Consider the following 18747-nt stretch of genomic DNA (forward strand, 5'->3'; position numbering starts at 1 on the left):
GATGAGACTTTTTTTTTTTTTTTTTTTTAATGGCAGGGATATATACAAAGGTAGACCAGATGAAGGGAGGTGGGCAAGTAAGAAATGCCTGCAAACTTAAATTGTTGTAACGTGATTAAAATCATCATGGAACAGTAAAGAGCAGATGGGGCATTGTAGAAAATCAAATTAGTGCTGTGAAAGAATCCTGAGGAGCTCTTTCAGAGTGCAAGCAAAAGGAGAAAATGAATGAGGGATAGCATAATAAAATGGAAGACTGAGAACAGGAGATGACTGGAGAATCATAGTGTTGTCCCAAGAAGGAAAGAAGAAAACTTGAAACAGGAAGCGATAATTCCATACAATAGGAACAAATTTATGGAGCATTCATACTAAAGAGAATGAACCCTATCCCAGCATAATTAAAGGAAGAAAGTCTACAGCTAGGAACATTTTGGAACATTCTTTTTTTTTTTTTTCAGGTTTTTATTTATATTCCAGTTAGTGAACATAAGTGTAATACTAGTTTCAGGTGTAGAATTTAGTGATTCATCCATTCTAGAACATTCTTATTTTTGGTTTTCACTCTAGACGTTCTTAATCACAAAGGAAACAAATACCCTTCCTTCAGGATATATAGGTTACATATAAGAAAACAATAACCAAGTTGGCACTAGACTTCCCTTTGTATACAGGACAAAATTTGAGGAGGAAAGGAAGCATCACTTATAGAGCTTGGAGAAACAAAGCTTGTTGTCCTAAAATTTCTCACCCAGACAAACTGCCATTCACATGGCTCATTCTCAGATATGTAAGAGCTCAGAACATATATCCCCCCACCTGCCTTTTTTGAAAGTCATTTAAAGGCAAGCTAAAGAGAACTGCAAGATGAAGTAAAATTAAAAGTTCAGAAATGGGGTCATCCTAATACATGGGGACAAGTAGTAAGCATTAGAATCTGTGAGCATCAAATGTAAAAAATAATTATTGACAATTGTCCATCATACACTACAATTCTTGGAAAAGATGAATGCAGACAAAACACAGTATAGCAAAAGACTGAAAACAAATAACAAGAGATGCCTGGGCAGCTCAGTGGTTTAGCACCTACCTCCGGCCCAGGGTGTGATCCTGGAGTCCCGGGATCGAGTCCCGCATTAGGCTCCCTGCATGGAGCCTGCTTCTCCCTCTGCCTATGTCTCTGTCTCTCTCTCTGCCTCTCTCTCTCTGTATGTCTCATGACTAAATAAATCTTTAAAAAACAAACAAACAAAAAATTAAAATGGCAAGCAAGCAGGTGGTGACAACAGAAGTGAAGCCACACATCACAGGCAGCAGTTCAGTGTGGAGGTTAAGAATATACTGGAATCTGGGGGAGCCTGGCTGGCTCAGTCAGTGGAGAGTGTAACTGAATCTTAGAGTCATGAGTTCAAGCCCCGCAGTGGACGTGGAACCTACTTAAAAAAATAAATACTGGAATCTGGCTGCCTGTGTTCTGCCCCCCCCCCCCCCCCAGCTGCTCAACATTGTGGTGGGTACCCCTCCATCCCTCCAAATCTCAGTTTCCCCATCTATAAACTGGGAATACCACGTTGGGTTATTATGGAAGCGAGTTAATGTGTTCAAAATTCTGAGCATTTCATCAGGCACATAGTTGTGTTTACAAATATTGGGGATCAAGTAATAGCTATAAACTGCCCATAGCTTTTGGATTGGGTTTTTTAGAAAAACAAAATTCAGCTATATTAACAGGATTTATATTTTGTAGAAAGAAAAAAAAATCTTTTAGTACCCTTCCAGGCTCTTGGCTGGGGCTCTATTAACAAAAGACAGATTAATAAGAAAAACACACATTTATTTTATGTAAATTTTATACGACACAGGAGCCTTTGTAAGGAAATACCCAAAGGAACAGTTAAACCTGAGTGTTCTGTTGTTTACCAGGTTTGATGAAAAGTGCACAGTCGTAAGAAAATAAGACAGAAGGATATGAGCTGAGTAAAGTAACCTAGGGGCTGGTGGGGAATTTAGTAAGGGCTGTTCATTGGGGTCCTCCTTGAGGTCGCTCCATCTTCTGAGATAAGGATGCTTCTTTCCTCTGGGTGTAGGGAAGTCACTTCTTATAGGAGAGTCGCATGACCTGCCACACAGGAGGTTCAGAGAGTACCTTCTTCACCTGCCATTTCTTAGATTGCTTTAGCTTAAAATATTCAATATGCCAAGGTGTCATATTTTGGGGTGGCATGTCCTGAACCACATCAACCTGAAGCAAAACGATTCATAAACCAAAGAATAAGGAACAAACAGGCAGAGCTTTATTAGATAAACGGCAAAAAGCAGCTGAAGTGGAATTGCCCTGAGTCATAAAACTGTGCACCTGGATGGAAAGGCTGCCTCTTACATGAGGGAAATTTACAACAATTTAAAGCATAGTTTTGTTGAAAGAATTAACAAGGTTGAATATGGTGAAGTAGATGGCGTAGTATAAACCAACAGAAGCCATGTCATGATCCAGCAGTGGAAGAAGACGGGCCTGCTTCCACGAATGTCACTGGGAAAGTTGTGTAAACATTTGGAAGAAACAAATCAATTAGATCTTGCTCACACTGCACACCAAAATAAACTTCAAATGAATTTTACAGTTACACGTAAAAAATAATAAAAGAAACATAAGCGAATGTTTTATTTTTTTAAATATTTATTTATTTATTTTATGATAGAGAGAGAGGCAGAGACACAGGAGGAGGGAGAAGCAGGCTCCATGCCGGGAGCCCGACGTGGGACTTGATCCCGGGACTCCAGGATCGCGCCCTGGGCCAAAGGCAGGCGCTAAACCGCTGAGCCACCCAGGGATCCCCATAAGCAAATGTTTAGTTATTGTCAGGGTAAGGATTTTCTAAACATAATAGAAATGGAAGAAATAAAAAAGGAAATGTTTGACAGATTTAACTGTTTAAAAGTTAAGCCTGTGTGTTTCAAGCAGCATTGTGAATGACATCTAAATGCAGTGCAGTTTGCAGCAAATACGACAAGGGCTGTTATCATTCGTTGACATCTAAGGAGTTCTTCTGACCCAGTAAGAAAATTCTTTGGCACCCTGTAGGAAACTTGAAGAAGGAGCTAAGTCAAAGAAAAAGAAATACCAATGACCAAAATAACTGTACGGGAAAACAAGAAGTTCAATCTGAAAAACAATCAAGGAAGCTAGAATTACAATGTTATTTTTTACTCTTTTCAATCACACCCTTGGCAAGACTTCCATAGTACTTTTGGGGGGAGTAATTTGGCAATATATGTCAAGAGTCGCGAATGATTTTGCATGCTGTGATTCACTTCTAAAAATGTGTCCAAAGGAAAAAAAAATCAGAAATGCAAACGAATATTTGTGCACAAAGGTGATCAGTTGCTATATTATTTACAGAAATTCTCCCTTTACAGAAGAATTTTAAACTACACAGGCAGCCCCAAACAGGGGATTGGCTAAAGAAATGGTATTGTAAAGTGGGATGTTAGGCCTTTAAAATGTTTTCGAAGCTTGCTTTGTTATATTATAAAGGCAGGATCTAAAACTGGGTTCAAAGATGTGAATTCTATACAAATAAATATTTCAGTAGAGCTCCATGCAGAGCAAAGGGCCTGGCAGTAAATATACCAATATGCCAACAGTGGCTCTCTCCTACAGCAGACGTATGGGTGATTTAAATTTTCCTCCTTATACTTTCATGTATTTAAACTTTTTGTAGGATGAGTATATCCATTACTCTCATGAGGGAAAAAAGTTAATTCTTAAAATCTGCCTGTGTTTCAGTCTCCCATTACCTGGAAAATATTATTTTTCTCACAACTATGTCCCATTTCCTTTCAGAACATCAAGGTTCATATTTATGATCTTTTTCCAAGGACCAAATGTTGCTTCCTCATCTCAGACCATAATCCTTTAAATTCTCTTTCATAAGTTTTATTCCAATGGCACTTTGATTGAAGAGTTGCTGACGCATGTGTATGAATGGCCATTGGATTTATGGGGGCAGAAATTATATCCTTATCAAAGCCACACAGTGAGTTCAGCAATGAAACAGAACATTAAATAAATAGGCCCTAAAATGTGAGATGACTTATGTCCCCAAATCCAGATTTATGTATGGGTTCTATGTGGTAGGACAGGGATGCTGAGCAGGTGTATTTTTAGCATATCTCATTCTTTTTGTCTTTGTCAGTGAAGGAACAAATATTACAAAACGTATGGGCCCTCTCTCCTTAACATGGAAGAGATCAAATTCGAGATTCTGTGGGACTCGACATGGGGTATCAGGAGACTGGACACAGCAAAATTAGTACCAATGGACCAAACTGAGCAGCTCCAAGACTCCATTTTGTTCACAGAATCGCAGTCCATTGTTTCTCAGATGTTTGCTGTTGTTGATGACACCTTCTCATTTTATTTCTGAAATCTTGAGAAGTTCTACATGGTCATTTTTTTCCCCGAGAGTAAATGGCCCTTTCTGAGATGTTTTCCCAGAAAGAGCTATGTCTTTCGCCCTTTAATCTTTGGGGGGCTCAGTGATGCTTTCTTGAGAGCATCTAACATTCTTTTTTTAAAAAACTACGTGACTCCTTTGGGCCTGCTAGGTTTTTCCTTGTCTGAGAGTCCCTCCAAATGGACACTTTTTGTACTGCAACCAAAGAATTAGTGTAAGCATTCCTGTATGCTTTAGCTTTTCAGCCAAATAACAAGAATCTGTTGGGCCCTTGTGGGTTTTGCCTTGCCCTGTGCTGACCCGGGGGGACCCTGTAGGATGTGATGCAGCCCCTGCCCCCAAGCTGCTATTGGTCTGTAGAGATGAAGTTTGGCGGCCTGGGCTGGTTGTAGAGTGGAAGGGCCAAGAAGATGTCTTGTGCCAAGATAGGAGCCAGTAGCACCGGAGGAGGTGGAGGTGTGTACTCCAGATGACCCAGGGATGGGGCAGCATGAACCCCAGAAGCACAGGACAGGGTGGCATGGAGACTCCTATGCTTACCAAAGAGTTACTAAATAGGTACCAGGTGATGTCCTAGGCAGTGGAGGGTTAAAATAACTGGTAGCGAAGACACTGGCCTCACTGGTATGGAATGAGTCTCTTGGGTTATGTAAGTACTAGAAGTGATAAGGTAGGTGCAGTTAGTTAACAATTGGAACCGATACTACCTCCTGAGTCCTGCCACCAAGCATAAGGTGAACATGGACCAGAGTACACAGCATCTCTCAAATTTGGGTAGAAATATTAAATGATAGAGAACACAGACTATTATTGGCCTCATTTTCTGTGTTGGGAGCCTCAAAAATACAATGTTACTCATGCAGTGATTGAAAATGTCTCAGTTCCATTTTGTTTGTAGAAGAATGGGACATTTTATTTCTTCTAGCTCAACATTCTGTTGAACCAGTCTGATGAGCGGTGACATGAGGCTGCCACCCATTGATCAGCTCTCACCTATCCTATCAAGTCTTCATTGTTGACTGAATGAAGTTACCTCCTTCTGCCAGATTGAGCTCGATGGCTAGTGGGTGCCAATGAATCCACACCCATATTCATGCTACTAGAGAAATATACTACAGTGCCTATGGCCTTGGAGAGACCCCCTGACCCACACCTCCCATCCAAGAGTAGTTCCCAGCCAGTTTTCACTCCCTGTTGCCAGGACCTTTCCCAGTTTCCAGACCTCTTCCATCCCCAGCTGAAGCAGGGATGCACCAAGAGAAAGTTCTGGAAGTGTGTGGAGACAGGAAGATCCCTCAATCCTTGAAGGACAGGGCTCTTCAGGCATGCAGCAGAAGTCCTCAACTCAGGCCCATGGGTGTCCTAAGTTTATCATAAAAACTGGGATAGTGCAGGAAGGGGTTTATAGCTTCAAGAGAATAAAAAATCTTTAGCCCAAGTGTTAGAATGGACCCGTCGCTCAGCTAAAACCCTTGCACAGCAGGAAAGTGACTTGGGAGCTGTTCCTCTCTGAGGCTGCCTAGGGCCCTTGCTCTGTGGTAATCTCCTTTGCCAGTTCTGGTCCTTAACAGGGATCCGTGCTGGCTTGCCCTCTGTCACCTGGGACACGCCACACCTGTGCCAGGGCATGCCTGTCTGCATGGTTTGAGAGGCTCCAGCTCAGATCCCCGAAGCCCAGAACCTTGCCTATTGCTAGACAGCTTGGCCACCCCCGAAACATCTCGTGGGAAGGGCGTTCGGTAAATCCTGTTCCGGAAGCAATCTGTCACCCTACCAGTTTCCCATCAACATTTGCCAAGCCGTTCTGGCTTCTGGTGCAGAACTGACTTGTAGCAACGTGAAGAAGCTGGCAGCTTCTGAGACACGGTTCTCTCCCTTGTAACATCGTCAGAAGAGGCCCCAAGTAAAGGCAAAAACAAACCTCGAGAACACGATGTTCTTCCTAGTAATGTGACCAAGAAAGTGCAATCTAGAGGAAACTTGACAACTTGGTGATGGGGAACGTTATTCTGAGCTAGTGGGGTGAGGGTTCCCCCCCCCTTTCTATCTGATTCAGCCTGTCCAGCACTTGAGATGCTCCTGAACTGAGCACCTACACCGTTGTCAGGAGCGTAACTCTCATCAGGACAAGCCATTAGCTACAGCTAGATTAAGAAGCAGAGGGGCTGCTCCCATATTCCTCTAAAATTCCGATTTCCCAGCAGCTGTCGCATAACTAAAGAATGGACCCACTTATGCCTTATCATGCTCACTATTTGTACTCAGTCCCTGGGTGGAGCCAAGGTGTGGAACAGGCTGGAGGGGCATGAACAAGGTGGGGTTGGCCATTTGCAGCCAGTCCTGGTCAGATCCAATGCTCCAGGGAGGAGGCTGTGAATCAAGTTTGTCCAGGAGGGCAGACTACTACGCTAACAAAGCCTCATGCGCCTGGAGGCAAAGAAGGTGAGCCATCAGTACTCCTAAGAGGTGTTGGCTTCCAGAGGTTCCCTTGAGACCAAGGATAACTAGTTCCCGGTGGGAGACATACTGTCTCCTCCACTCCAGCCCAGGACCCCTCCCAAGTTTTAGGACAAAATCAGAGTTAAAGAGACTCAGACTGAAGCAGAAGGAACCAGAAGGAAGCAGAGTCTTAACCAGGAAGTAGAGGCTCCTTTCCCACATCCCTTTCTCCCCAGGGTGGTGTGGAAGTGGGGAGGTGGTATATCCGTTCTGTATCAGGGGTCAGTAAGCTATGGCTTGACGTCCAGGTGTGGCCCTCAGCGTGTGTTTTCTAAACGAAGTTTTATTAGAACACCTTATGTTAATTTGTTTATGTATAGTCTCTGACTCCTTTTGCTCTATACCAGCAGGCCTGGGTAGTGGTGATGGAGGCTTCCTGGCCTGCAGAACCTAGAGGATATGATCCATTCCTTTATAGAAGTTTGTCCCCCATTCTATGCTGACAGTGGTACCTGAATGCAGAGGCCACCTTGGGAGGACTCAGTGGAGGACAACGCTCAGGCCCCAGAGTCAGGATTCTTTTGCACTTTTTTTTTTTTTTTAAGATTTATTCATTTATTTGAGAGAAAGAGTGCAGTGGGGAGGGGCAGAGGGAAAGGGAGAGAGACTTTTAAGCGGACTCTGCACTGAATATGGAGCCCAATGTAAGACTTAATCCCAGGACCCCCGAGATCATGACCTGAGCCAAATCCAAGAATTGAACATCTAACTGACAGCACCACCTAGATGCCCTTCCTTTGTTTGCACTCTTGACTCAATCATTTACTAAATGTTCGGCCTTGAGCAAGTTACTTTAAAACACCAGTGCCTCAGTTTCCTCATCGGGAAAATGGGCATCTGAGTCATTATTTCACAGAGGTATTGTGAAGCTTAAGTGAGCAGGTGTAGTAAGGCACATGGAAATGTGTCAATAAATCCACCTATTCTTTTTATTGAGATATAATTCACACACAATAAAATTCACCATTTTATTTTTTTTTTTAAGATTTAATTTATTCATTCATGAGAGAGGCAGAGACACAGGCAGAGGAAGAGGCAGGCTCCTTGTGGGGGGCCCGATGCGGGACTCGATCCCAGGATCCTGGGATCATGACCTGAGCCGAAAGCAGATGCTCAATCACTGAGCCACGAAGGTGCCCCAGAATTCACCCTTTTAAAGTATACAATTTAGTGGTTTTCAGCATTTTCACAAGTTTGTCCTCACTAAATTGCAGATCATTTTCATCACCCCAGAAGGAAGCTCCTAAATGGTACCTATGCTGAGCTGAATGGTGACTGTACAAAGTACCCGGTCCTAATCTCTGTAATCTATACATGTGAGCTTATTTTTTTAAAAGGGTCTTTGTTGATGGGATGAAGTGAAGAATCTTGAGTTAGGGAAATTATTCTGAATTAATGCATTCCAGGCAGCCCCGGTGGCGCAGTGGTTTGGCGCCGCCTGCAGCCCAGGGCGTTATCCTGGAGACCCTGGATCGAGTCCCACGTCGGGCTGTCTGCGTGGAGCCTGCTTCTCTCTCTGCCTCTCTCTCTCTCTGTGTGTGTCTCTGTGAATAAATAAATAAAATCTTTTAAAAATTATATGAATTAATGCATTCCTGCATGTCATTAGAGAATCTCTGGCATTAAACGTCTATTTACATATGATCATATCTTTATAAGAAGTAATGGGTCTTTTTTTGAAGTTTTTATTTATTTATTTGACAGAAAGCATAAGCAGGAGGAGCTGCAGGCAGAGCGAGAAGCAGGCTCCTTGCTGAGCAGGGAGCCTGACCTGGGGCTCTATCCCAGGACCCCGGGATCATGACCTGAGCTGAAGGCTAGTGCTGAACCGACTGAGCAACCCAGGCACCCCAGACCTATGGGTCTTAAGATTCTTTGAAGGACAATGCTTTGACCATCTAATAATATATCAAAATTCTTTGGGTTTGCTTAAAAATACCATTCATGGATTTGGGAAGCTTCCATCACTCTGCCTGCTTGATGTTAAATGACACCAGGTTCTTTGGACCAACCACAGACACTACACCGCTTGTTTTTTGCTCTTGCCTGTCCCCCCAACATTTTTGCACTCCCATTTCTTTCGCTGTTGGTAACTTCAGACAAAGAAGAGTTTGTATGGTCTTGTTTTTCTGTAGTGTCAGATAATGTAATTTTTGCCTTTGTGTGATGTGGGGTAGGATTATTAGAATTTTGTTCACTCTTGTTTTTGCTGTCGAGCAAGAGGGGAGGGGGAGGGGGAGGGTCACTAGGTCAGCACACACTGAACAATCCCGACTTTTGCAGCAAGGCTTTGTTTTGGGCTTTCGACCTTGTTGTTGGCTTTGTAAGCAGAAGCCATGAACAAGGATGCTTGCAGAGAGAGGGGTAAAGACACTAAAAATAGAGAATTCTTTTGTAAAGCAAAACACGTCATTTGAAGGGCCACGTTGTCCTTGAATTTAGAGGCACTTGACTTTTCTGTGCCTCACTGAACAATGTTCCCATACAGATCTGAACTCGGATGGGCAGGGGTTACTATGGGTCAGTGCAGACAAGTCCAGTCTACAGGTAGAGGGGCTCTAGCTGTGTTCCCCAACGATGCCTTTAGTGTGTGTCATGTGTGAATCTTCCAAAGCCTCCATGAGCTCTGTGCCTAGCCAGAGTGCCCTGAGGCAGCCTCAGACTGAGGCTGAAAATCCACAGGGAGGCAGGGAGAGAGTAAGAAAAATATGGTGGATGGCTGCATTGGCCCTGGTCTGGCTTTTATGTTAGGTGGTGAGTTCAGGTGTTTATTATTATACTTCATAATTTATGCTACCTATATTCTCTGGGTCAAGAGACCATCTGGACCATTCTCTGAATGGATCAAGGATTGCCTTGATTTTTTTGACCATCTGGACCATTCTCTGAATGGATCAAGGATTGCCTTGATTTTTTTTTTAATCCCAAGCTATTTTAGAACCACTAGGATCTGAGTATTGAACTCTAACCTAACCCCGAGGTCTGGAAATTCCAGTACTATATGAACCCTCCCTTTAATATACCAGATTTCTTTACTCTGAGGAAACAGCCCTGCCCCTTGGGCCAGACAGGAGGGCTGGCTGATGATGGTAAAGTGGCAGACACATGTGAACATGATCATTAGTAATGGCGGCAAATGCTTCTGTAACACTCCATCCATTCTAGGTTTTCTTCTAAATGCTTTACAGATATTAATGCACTTCATCTTCACCATGACACTGTGAGGCAGGCACTGTTACTGTTCCTGTCTTACAGATGTGAACAGACTGACAAGTGGGCTAACTCGTCTGAAGTCCTACAGCTAAAAAGTGGTAAAGCAATGATTTGAACCCAGCTGTCCACACTCTTAGCCACTATATATTTTACTGGCCCCTTGAGAAGAAGTCAGCCACTATCTGCAAGTGTAGTGAGCCTGACTGTCGTTGTATGTCCTCAGATGGGCATTTGACAGTCACCTAACTGCCAGTCTTTGTGGGGTTGGCTGGCCTCTCCCTGAGAAAGCATGGTGGTCACCTCTACTTTTCCCTCTCAAACAGACCTTTGAGAAAATCCCTGGCTTCATTCCTAAGTGTTGGCTGTGCCATCTACCAGATGCTTTTGCTGCAGATTCCCAGTCTGGGTAAGGCCGCCTCCAAGCTCTAGATGAGCCAGCTCATATGCCTGAACACTTACTCAAAACTCCCATGTCCTGGGCTTGCCTCGCCACTTCTATCAGGTATCCCTGAGGCACCGTGGAGGTGTTTTTCAATCTTCATAATCTTATTTGAATGGATTTTATCCAGGAGGGATACCTTACATAATCAGGAAATTATATAACCTTTCAACCCAGGATGGCTTTCCTTAACGCTTGACTGCCGATCCTTTCCAAAGCCACACTTCAAGCCAAAAGATGATAATACAACTCATGTTCTACATTTCTATTAAAGTCCTGGAATTATAGAACAGACTTTGATTCTAAAAGGGCCAATACCACAGCACAGACATACTTCTTGAGCAGATGTGTCCTCCTCACGGAAGCTGCAGAACTGCTGTGACATGCCGGGAGCAAGAGCTCCTCCCGCGTGCGTTCCAGGGGGCTCAGGGCCTGTGTGGATTAGTGCCACAGCAGTGGAGTGGGTCAGGGGATGTGCTGCTTCTCTGCCGCCACCTTTAGAGACCGTCGACCTCTCAGAACTTGAGCTGGCATGATAGAGCTTTGCCCCGAAGAGTCCCATCAAGAGGTTACACAGCAGATTTGTTCCAATCTGAAGTCTGAGGGTCAGAACAGGGTGGCTGTCACAGAAGATGAGAGACAAGAAATAAGCCACGGGACCTGTGCCGGGTCTGTTCTTGGCCCCACTGTGAAATGCTCACCTTCCTCTGTGCCTCATAATTGGCACAGGGCTTCTCACATGTGGGGCAGGACCCGACAGGCTAGGACTTCTGCTCATGCTCCACAGGATTCCTGAAGGCACTGATCTGACATTAGAAAGCATTCAATCACATGGTGAGAAAGTTACTCCCTTTCCAGCTTTCCTTCATTCTTGGTAGTACGGTGTAGAGGGGAACTCCATTTGGGGCTGGAATGTCCTAAGCATTCACCCTGGTTTAATTTCCCCTTTGTAACTAAGAGTAGGCCTCAGGCATTGTATTTATTTTTATGGTTCCTTTCTCCTCATAGCAGACAGCCTTGGTTTTCCATTTACTGGAGTAACACATTTCCTTTTTAAGTGTTGAGTGTTAAGGGGCCCCTGGGTGGTGCAGTCGGTTGTGCATCAGACTCTTGGCTTTGGCTCAGGTCGCGATCTCAGGGTCGTGGGATGGAGCCCAGGGCTCTGTGCCCAGCAGAGTCTGCTTGAGATTCTCTCTCCTTCCCTCACCTCCCTCCTCAAATAAATTTTTAAAAAACCATTTAAGGGCCGAGTGTTAAAAAGTGAGTGGATTTTTTTTTTTTTTGACGTAATATACTGAGTCCTCAAGAGATGCCAGTGATGTGGGCCGAGGGACCACCCTGTAAGAACATCAGCCAAGTGCCTGGGATGGTGTCATGCAATACTCACCTGAGAGGCTTCAAAGTTGCTAATGCCACTTCGGGCCTCAGTCAGGACCAATTAAATTGGGACTCTAGGGGTGGGGCCCAGACATCAGTATTTGACTGTTGCCCATGTGCAGCTGAGCTGGAGAACCACTGCCCTGGGGTGCCCACCCACCATCAGCACCCGTGCAGGGGCACCATCCTCACTGCCCTCTGACCCTACAACTTGATCATATTCTCTTCTTTCTGTTTCCTGCCTCTCGCCCTTCTCATCTACCACCCCGCTTGTTTTGCTCTTCTTTTCTCATCCCTAACTTCCCTGCACCTGCTCCTGTTAGTGACCCCGTCCAGCACTGCTTCCCAGGTTAAGACCTTGCCAGCACCACGCGGTTGCAACCACCTTAGAAAATCTCCACGTCATACTCTTCTTCATCCGCCTGCCAACTCATAAGCTGCCAGTCCAGTTTCTGAACATCTAAGCCTTTAGGGGTGTGCTCTCTGCCAGCAACTTGTATTAACAACAATGATAATAATCATTATTGGGCTCTTACTGTGTGCATACCACTGTTCTAAGCACTTCACACGTATGAACTTACAGACTCCTCCCAGGGAGGTACCGTTTTGCAGATGCAGAAACTGAGGCACCGGGAGGTTACAGATCTTGCCCAGCGCTATACCCACCCCCCTCCCCAGAGTGGCAGAGCCAGAATTCAAGCGCAGGCAGCCTGGCCCCAGAGCCCACAGTCTGAGCCAGTGGGAGCCCCCAAGTCCATTGCTCCAGGTCCTTACTCAGGTGCCCCGGCATGTGATGAATCAGCCACACACCGGGCAGGCTCTTCTCCACTGCAATGGGAAATTGAAATTTGGACCCACTGTCTATTTCAATGATGTTTGGAATTGGTAACTCTTTTTATTTTCCACTTCAATCATAGTATCTCAGTAGGAAGCCCACAGCTTTCAATCCCATCAAGACCGTAACTCATCACCATTCAGAAGAGATCAGCCTTAAACGATGCTGTATGTGCTGGCTGTCAGGACCAGAAATTGAAGATGAAAACGCCAGCACCATAATCGTTCTGTAACTGGCAATACCCTTGGCAGCCTCTGTGGTTCCTCATTAGTTTATCTGGGCTGTAGCCTCCGTGTTAGACATTCCAGGGCTTTAGCCGCCTTTTAAAAAGGATCTGATTCTCATTCCAGTGATTAATTGGAGAGAGACCTTTGGCCCCTTCCCGTTCCTTGCGGGAGAGCTCTATTTTTATGACAACTATTTCATTTACTTCCCCCCAACAATGCTGTTTCACTGGGAATGAGCCCCTCTTCATTTTTTGTGAGTAAAGAAATAGAGGCTCAAGAACTTATGTTTCCTGTGCTTGGGAATACATGGGAGGGGTTGGTGGGGACAGGATTTGAAAGCAGGTGTACTGAGCTGCAAAGCCCATGCATGCTTGCTTATGTTGTACCCACTCCCAGTTGGATGAGGTTAGATATTAGGGGGGAAATCCTTGGAAAGCATAAGTGAATATAAGGAACATAGGATAGGCCTGGCTTCTCTGTGGCTAGTAGATATGAGCCAGCCCACCATCCCCCCACCCCACACTCAGACCATTTGGATACGGTCCTAACTGTCACCTGCCTGTGCTCACGCTTCTAGGCAAAAAGGATGTGAGGCTGTTTGCCAGCAAGTGTGCGCACTCAATGTGTCCCAAGACTGGGAACAGGCAGTGCTGGTCTGTGACTTCTCATAGGGCAAGGCCCTGGGGCCAGTATCTTCAGCATCCTTCTAACCCCTCTCTTCCCACTGCCAAACTCCAGCATCTTCTTGTAAAATTATTCTAAGGACTTAACAGTCACCCTAAACTAATGATCGGTATGATAGGCTAGAACAATGTTTCCACAACTCTTCTCTGCATCAGAATCAAAAGGCTTGGTAAACACAGATCACTGCACCTGCTCCTAGATTTCTTTTTTTTTTTTTTTAAGATTTTATTTATTCATGAGAGACACAGAGAGAGAGAAAAAGAGGCAGAGACACAGGCAGAAGGAGAAGCAGGCTCCATGCAGGGAGCCTGACGTGGGACTTGATCCGGGGTCTCCAGGATCAGGCCCTGGGCCGAAGGCGGCGCTAAATCACTGAGCCACCCGGGCTGCCCTGCTCCTAGAGTTCTGACTCAGTTAGTGATGCCAGGGCTGCTGGTCCAGGGGCTATGCTGGGAGAACCAATTACATGTGTACTCACGGTGTCAGCTAATTAGGGACCCTGATGATGGGAAGTTTCAGCCATGTTGGGGAAGATGTCATCAGAAGATGGTGAGGAAGACATTTGGGGTAGGCAGGCTCAGGCTTTTGTCCTTCTCATCATCGTGGTAGATAATGACCTATCTCATTTACATGCAGTAGCTTTACCTGTTCCCACAGAGGTAATAAGCCCTTGCTCTCTGCATCTCTGAGCATGCCTCCCTCTGTGGATGAGGTGACCTTTCCTCCTCATTATTTTGGATTCCCATATGAATGCATCTCAATCTAGGATGTACATTGGAATTATCTGGGAGTCTTGTTAAAGTGAGAATTCTGAGTTTGTAATTTTGGGGTGGGGCCTGTGATTGCACACATCTGATGAGCACACAATGTCCCAGGTGCTACTGGTCTATGGACATGTGCACATTGCATAGCAAGGGATAGCACACCTGGGGAGAATATTCTGTATTACAGCTATATGCATCAGTGGCTCTTGCGCCTGCTGGATAGTAGAATTACCTGGGGAGCTTTTAAGACCATGGGCTACACCCCTCAGAGATTCTAATTTAGCTGTGAGCATTGGAAATTTATCTATTTATCTGGGAGAGAAAACAAGCAGGGGAAGGAACAGAAAGACGGACAGTCACAAGCAGACTTCCCACCGAGTGTGGAGCCTGATGTGGAGCTTGACCTCATGATCCTGAGTTCATGACTTGAGCAGAAACCGAGAGTCAGACACTTAACTGATTGTGCCACCAAGGTGCCCAGTGAGCACTGGGATTTTTAAGCCCCAGAGATTCCAATGTACAGCCAGATTGAAAGTCACTGGCCTTTACAAAGAAAAAAGGTGAATCCTTTTAGGAGCTCAAATAATTCAATGGCTTGGACTAGGTTGGCTGGTTGCCTGGAACCGGGCATGACCAGTTCTGGAAAAGGGCTGCAGATAGCACCTGGGGATCTTGCTTAAATACAGCTTCTATCTCAACAGCTTTGGAGAGAGACCCAGGCTTCCAAATTTCTAATATGAGGTGCCCAGGTGTCACTACTGCTGCTGGTCCAGGCTGGTGCTGCATCTCAAGGCTTGACCACAGGGCCCGCGTGATGCCCATTATCTCTGGCAGCAGTGACAGCAGGCAGCTTTCCTCATATTGAAGATCAGAGACATTTTAGTCATCACCTCCTCTTCCTTTAAACACCATCTTGACAGATATCTCTGTCATTCAACTCGGTCTCGACATGGGACACTGAGCAAGACAGGTCAGTTCTCTTTTTATAACATTTGATCTTTTTTTTCCTTTTCCCTGCACAGTACGAGATGCAAAGAATCTGATTCCTATGGATCCAAATGGGCTTTCAGATCCTTATGTGAAGCTGAAACTAATTCCTGATCCCAAGAATGAAAGCAAACAGAAAACCAAAACCATCCGCTCTACACTGAATCCCCAGTGGAATGAGTCTTTTACATTGTAAGTTTTGTCTTCTCTTCCCAGTTGAATTCCCTCCCTACACATCACAGAACTGCCCACCTCACTGTGAGAGGTGATGAGGTGGACCTGTTATAAATGTCTTTAAATGTTGCTTCATTCCTAAGGCTTTCTCAGGCCACGGCTAAGTGGTAGCTGCCGTCACCTGTTATACCAGATGGTAGCCAAGAGTTACATAATGCAGGTCCTGCAGATTATCATCAATACCTACCATGTACAGAAAGATTCATTTATGTTAAAGATGATGTAAAAGTATATAAAGCATGTCCCACTTCTTTTTTTTTTAAGATTTTATTTATTTATTATGAGAGGCAGAGAGAGAGAGAAAGAGGCAGAGACACAGGCAGAGGGAGAAGCAGGCTCCATGCAGGGAGCCCGATGTGGGACTCCATCCCAGGACCCCAGGATCACACACTGGGCTGAAGGCAGATGCTTAACCACTGAGCCACCCAGGGAACCCCACGTGTCCCACTTCTTAATGGACTTGAGTCCTATTGAGGCTTTGGAAGAAGGTAAGGTAATAAATTAAATAATAATTTTTAAAACAAGGAATACAGGAGTCATGTGCTGTTGCCACTGAAATGGGTACATCATCCTCACCTTTTAGCAGGGAAGGCTTCCTAGAGGAGGTGACGTTTTAAACAAGGCTTAAAGGAGTGCCAGGATTTCAGAGGCAGAGACAGTAGAAGAGAAAGAAGGAAGGACACAGTGAGAAGAAGGAGTGGCATAACACCATCAGCGACAAGGAAGCACTTCTGCAACCGAGCACAACCAAGTGGTCATCCGTGTGGACTAGAACAGCACATCCGCTCCACAGGGAGTGGTTTACCTATGGATGACCAGAAAGGTAGCTCTTTTATATAGAACAGAGGTGAGCAAGTTCTGTAAAGGGACAGTCAGTAAATACTTCAGGCTTTATACAGTCTGTGTTGCAAGCACACAGCTCTGCTGACCTAGAGCCAAAGCATTCATAGACAGTACGTATGCAAATGGCCATGGCTGTGTTCCAGTAAAACTTTATTTACAAAAAACAGAGGGCCAGATTTGGCCTCTGGGACCTTGTTTGCTCTCTGCCAGTCTAGGGCTTTGGCTGCTGGGGGCTGGTACTCTGTTGGCAGTAGGGAGGGAAGTACATTGAATATACTACTAGTTTTTTAATCTCAGACTCCTCTATCATGAGCATGTGGTAGCCCCCAAGAAACTGTGGTCTAGATAACCTTGTGTTTGTGTCCGTCTGTGTGTGCTCTTTTGTAGCAAATTAAAACCTTCAGATAAAGACCGCCGGCTGTCCGTAGAGATCTGGGACTGGGATCGAACAACAAGGAATGATTTCATGGGCTCCCTTTCCTTCGGAGTCTCAGAGCTGATGAAGATGCCAGCCAGTGGATGGTAAGGACACCGCAGATTGAATATGCAATTTGTCAATCAAAGGTTAATAGTCTCAGAAACATTAGTGCCCCAGGAGATTCAGAAAACAAATGGCTTCAGTCTGCAGTGACGATTGAGCATGAGGTTACCTGGCTGAAGTCTCCCCACAGGACACATTTTAGAAACAGCCAGGCTAGGGGTTGGAGGAGGGAAGTTGCTGACTCTGTCATACCAACACAGCGTTCGTAACCCTTCTTCTGTCCCGTGTCTCCCACAAAGGTACAAGCTGCTTAACCAAGAGGAAGGTGAGTACTACAATGTACCCATCCCAGAAGGGGACGAAGAAGGAAACGTGGAGCTCAGACAGAAATTCGAGGTGAGGATATTAAGGAAATTACTGGAGCCGCCTTTCCTTTGGTGAGCTTGACCTCAGGAAGGGCCTGGGTTTTGCGGTCACACCTGCTAGGCGACCTAAAGCAATTGAAGTGTGAAGCTTTTCCTTTATTTGAAAATAGAAGTGCTGCATGATCAGCTTCCTTTGCAAGCTGGGTTAGCGTTCTAGGCCTGCGATGGTTGTGAGAACAGAAACGCGACCTATCCCCGGAATCAGCGTCATTGATTTGTGCATAAGAAATTGCTTGGCACATCAGTGGGGGGGACAGGCAAGGTTCCAAGTGCGGTGTTCTCATTAGAAAGAAGGACTGTGCTCCTCCAAATGGCAGGAGGACGTGCTGGCATTAACTCGGGAGGTGGTTTGGGTGTAATTAAGCTCTCAGGCCGGCGTCTTCACTTTTGCTCCCCAGCTTTAGAAAAGGCCAGCTCTTTGTCTCCTTCCTCCCGAGTGTCTGTGTTTGCCTTGGGTCCCAGATTCATCTGTCTTCTTCCTCCCTCCTCCTCTGTCCCCCTTGTCCTCCTCACTTCCTTCTTCTTCTTTCTATCCATACTGCTCTTCACTTACCAGACATCTTGGCTTTTAACGCACATTCTCTTCTCGGAGTATCTGCCTTACATTCCAGGTCACAGCTTTTTTTTTTTTTTTTTTTTTTTTTTTTCTATTTCTCTAATCACCTGCATTTTGGCTGTTTGAGGGAGTCGCACAGTAGGCGTAACCGTCTATGTAACCGGCTCATTTCTTTTTGAATATTTCTGTACCTCAGGCTAATTAGGATTTTCAGAATTCCCATCCCCTAAAGAAACATGTGCGCACACACATAGACACACACATGTGTGCTCAGAGATACTGAACTGTGGCTGAAATGTCGACACTAATGAGATGCTGTTGGTTTTGTTTCCTCCCTCTCTAGTTTCCTTCTCTGAAATAAAGGTTTGTCCCAAAGAAACCTATAGATCATATGGAGGTAGAATGAATTCTTAAGGATGTAAGACAGAAAAATGTTCAGAGTGCTTTCTTCAGGCTGATACTTGGTTAAAGTGGATGTTGATGGCAAATATTTAAGGTCAGGGCTGTGAGCCTGGATGCCCTCGGGAGCATAAATGAGTCACAAAGAATATCAGTAAATGGCAACAAACAGCAGGGCTCAGGATTGGTGACAGCAGGGTGGGGGCTGGATTAAGCTGGTGAACACAAGCCCTGTCTAAAGGGGGTAGCCTGGGCTACTTAGCATCTGCTGATCCTTGCCATGCACAGAGGAGGGTCCTATGCCACCTGATGTTCTGGTTCTTCGAG

At 45.1% G+C, this 18747-nt stretch overlaps 1 protein-coding gene across 2 annotated transcripts in view; it reads left to right on the forward strand.

The window, feature by feature from the left end:
• PRKCA (protein kinase C alpha) overlaps positions 1–18747 on the forward strand; it is a 395469-nt gene that overhangs the window by 292611 nt on the left and 84111 nt on the right. For both annotated transcript variants that reach the window (XM_072781076.1, XM_072781077.1), the window contains 3 exons: positions 15518–15674; positions 16947–17081; positions 17340–17436. In XM_072781076.1, the coding sequence (XP_072637177.1) occupies positions 15518–15674; positions 16947–17081; positions 17340–17436 (389 nt within the window). The remainder of the gene's footprint in view (positions 1–15517; positions 15675–16946; positions 17082–17339; positions 17437–18747) is intronic.

The sequence above is a fragment of the Canis lupus genome, chromosome 16 (genome assembly GCF_048164855.1).
Source record: "Canis lupus baileyi chromosome 16, mCanLup2.hap1, whole genome shotgun sequence".
NCBI classification, from domain to species: Eukaryota; Metazoa; Chordata; class Mammalia; order Carnivora; family Canidae; genus Canis; species Canis lupus.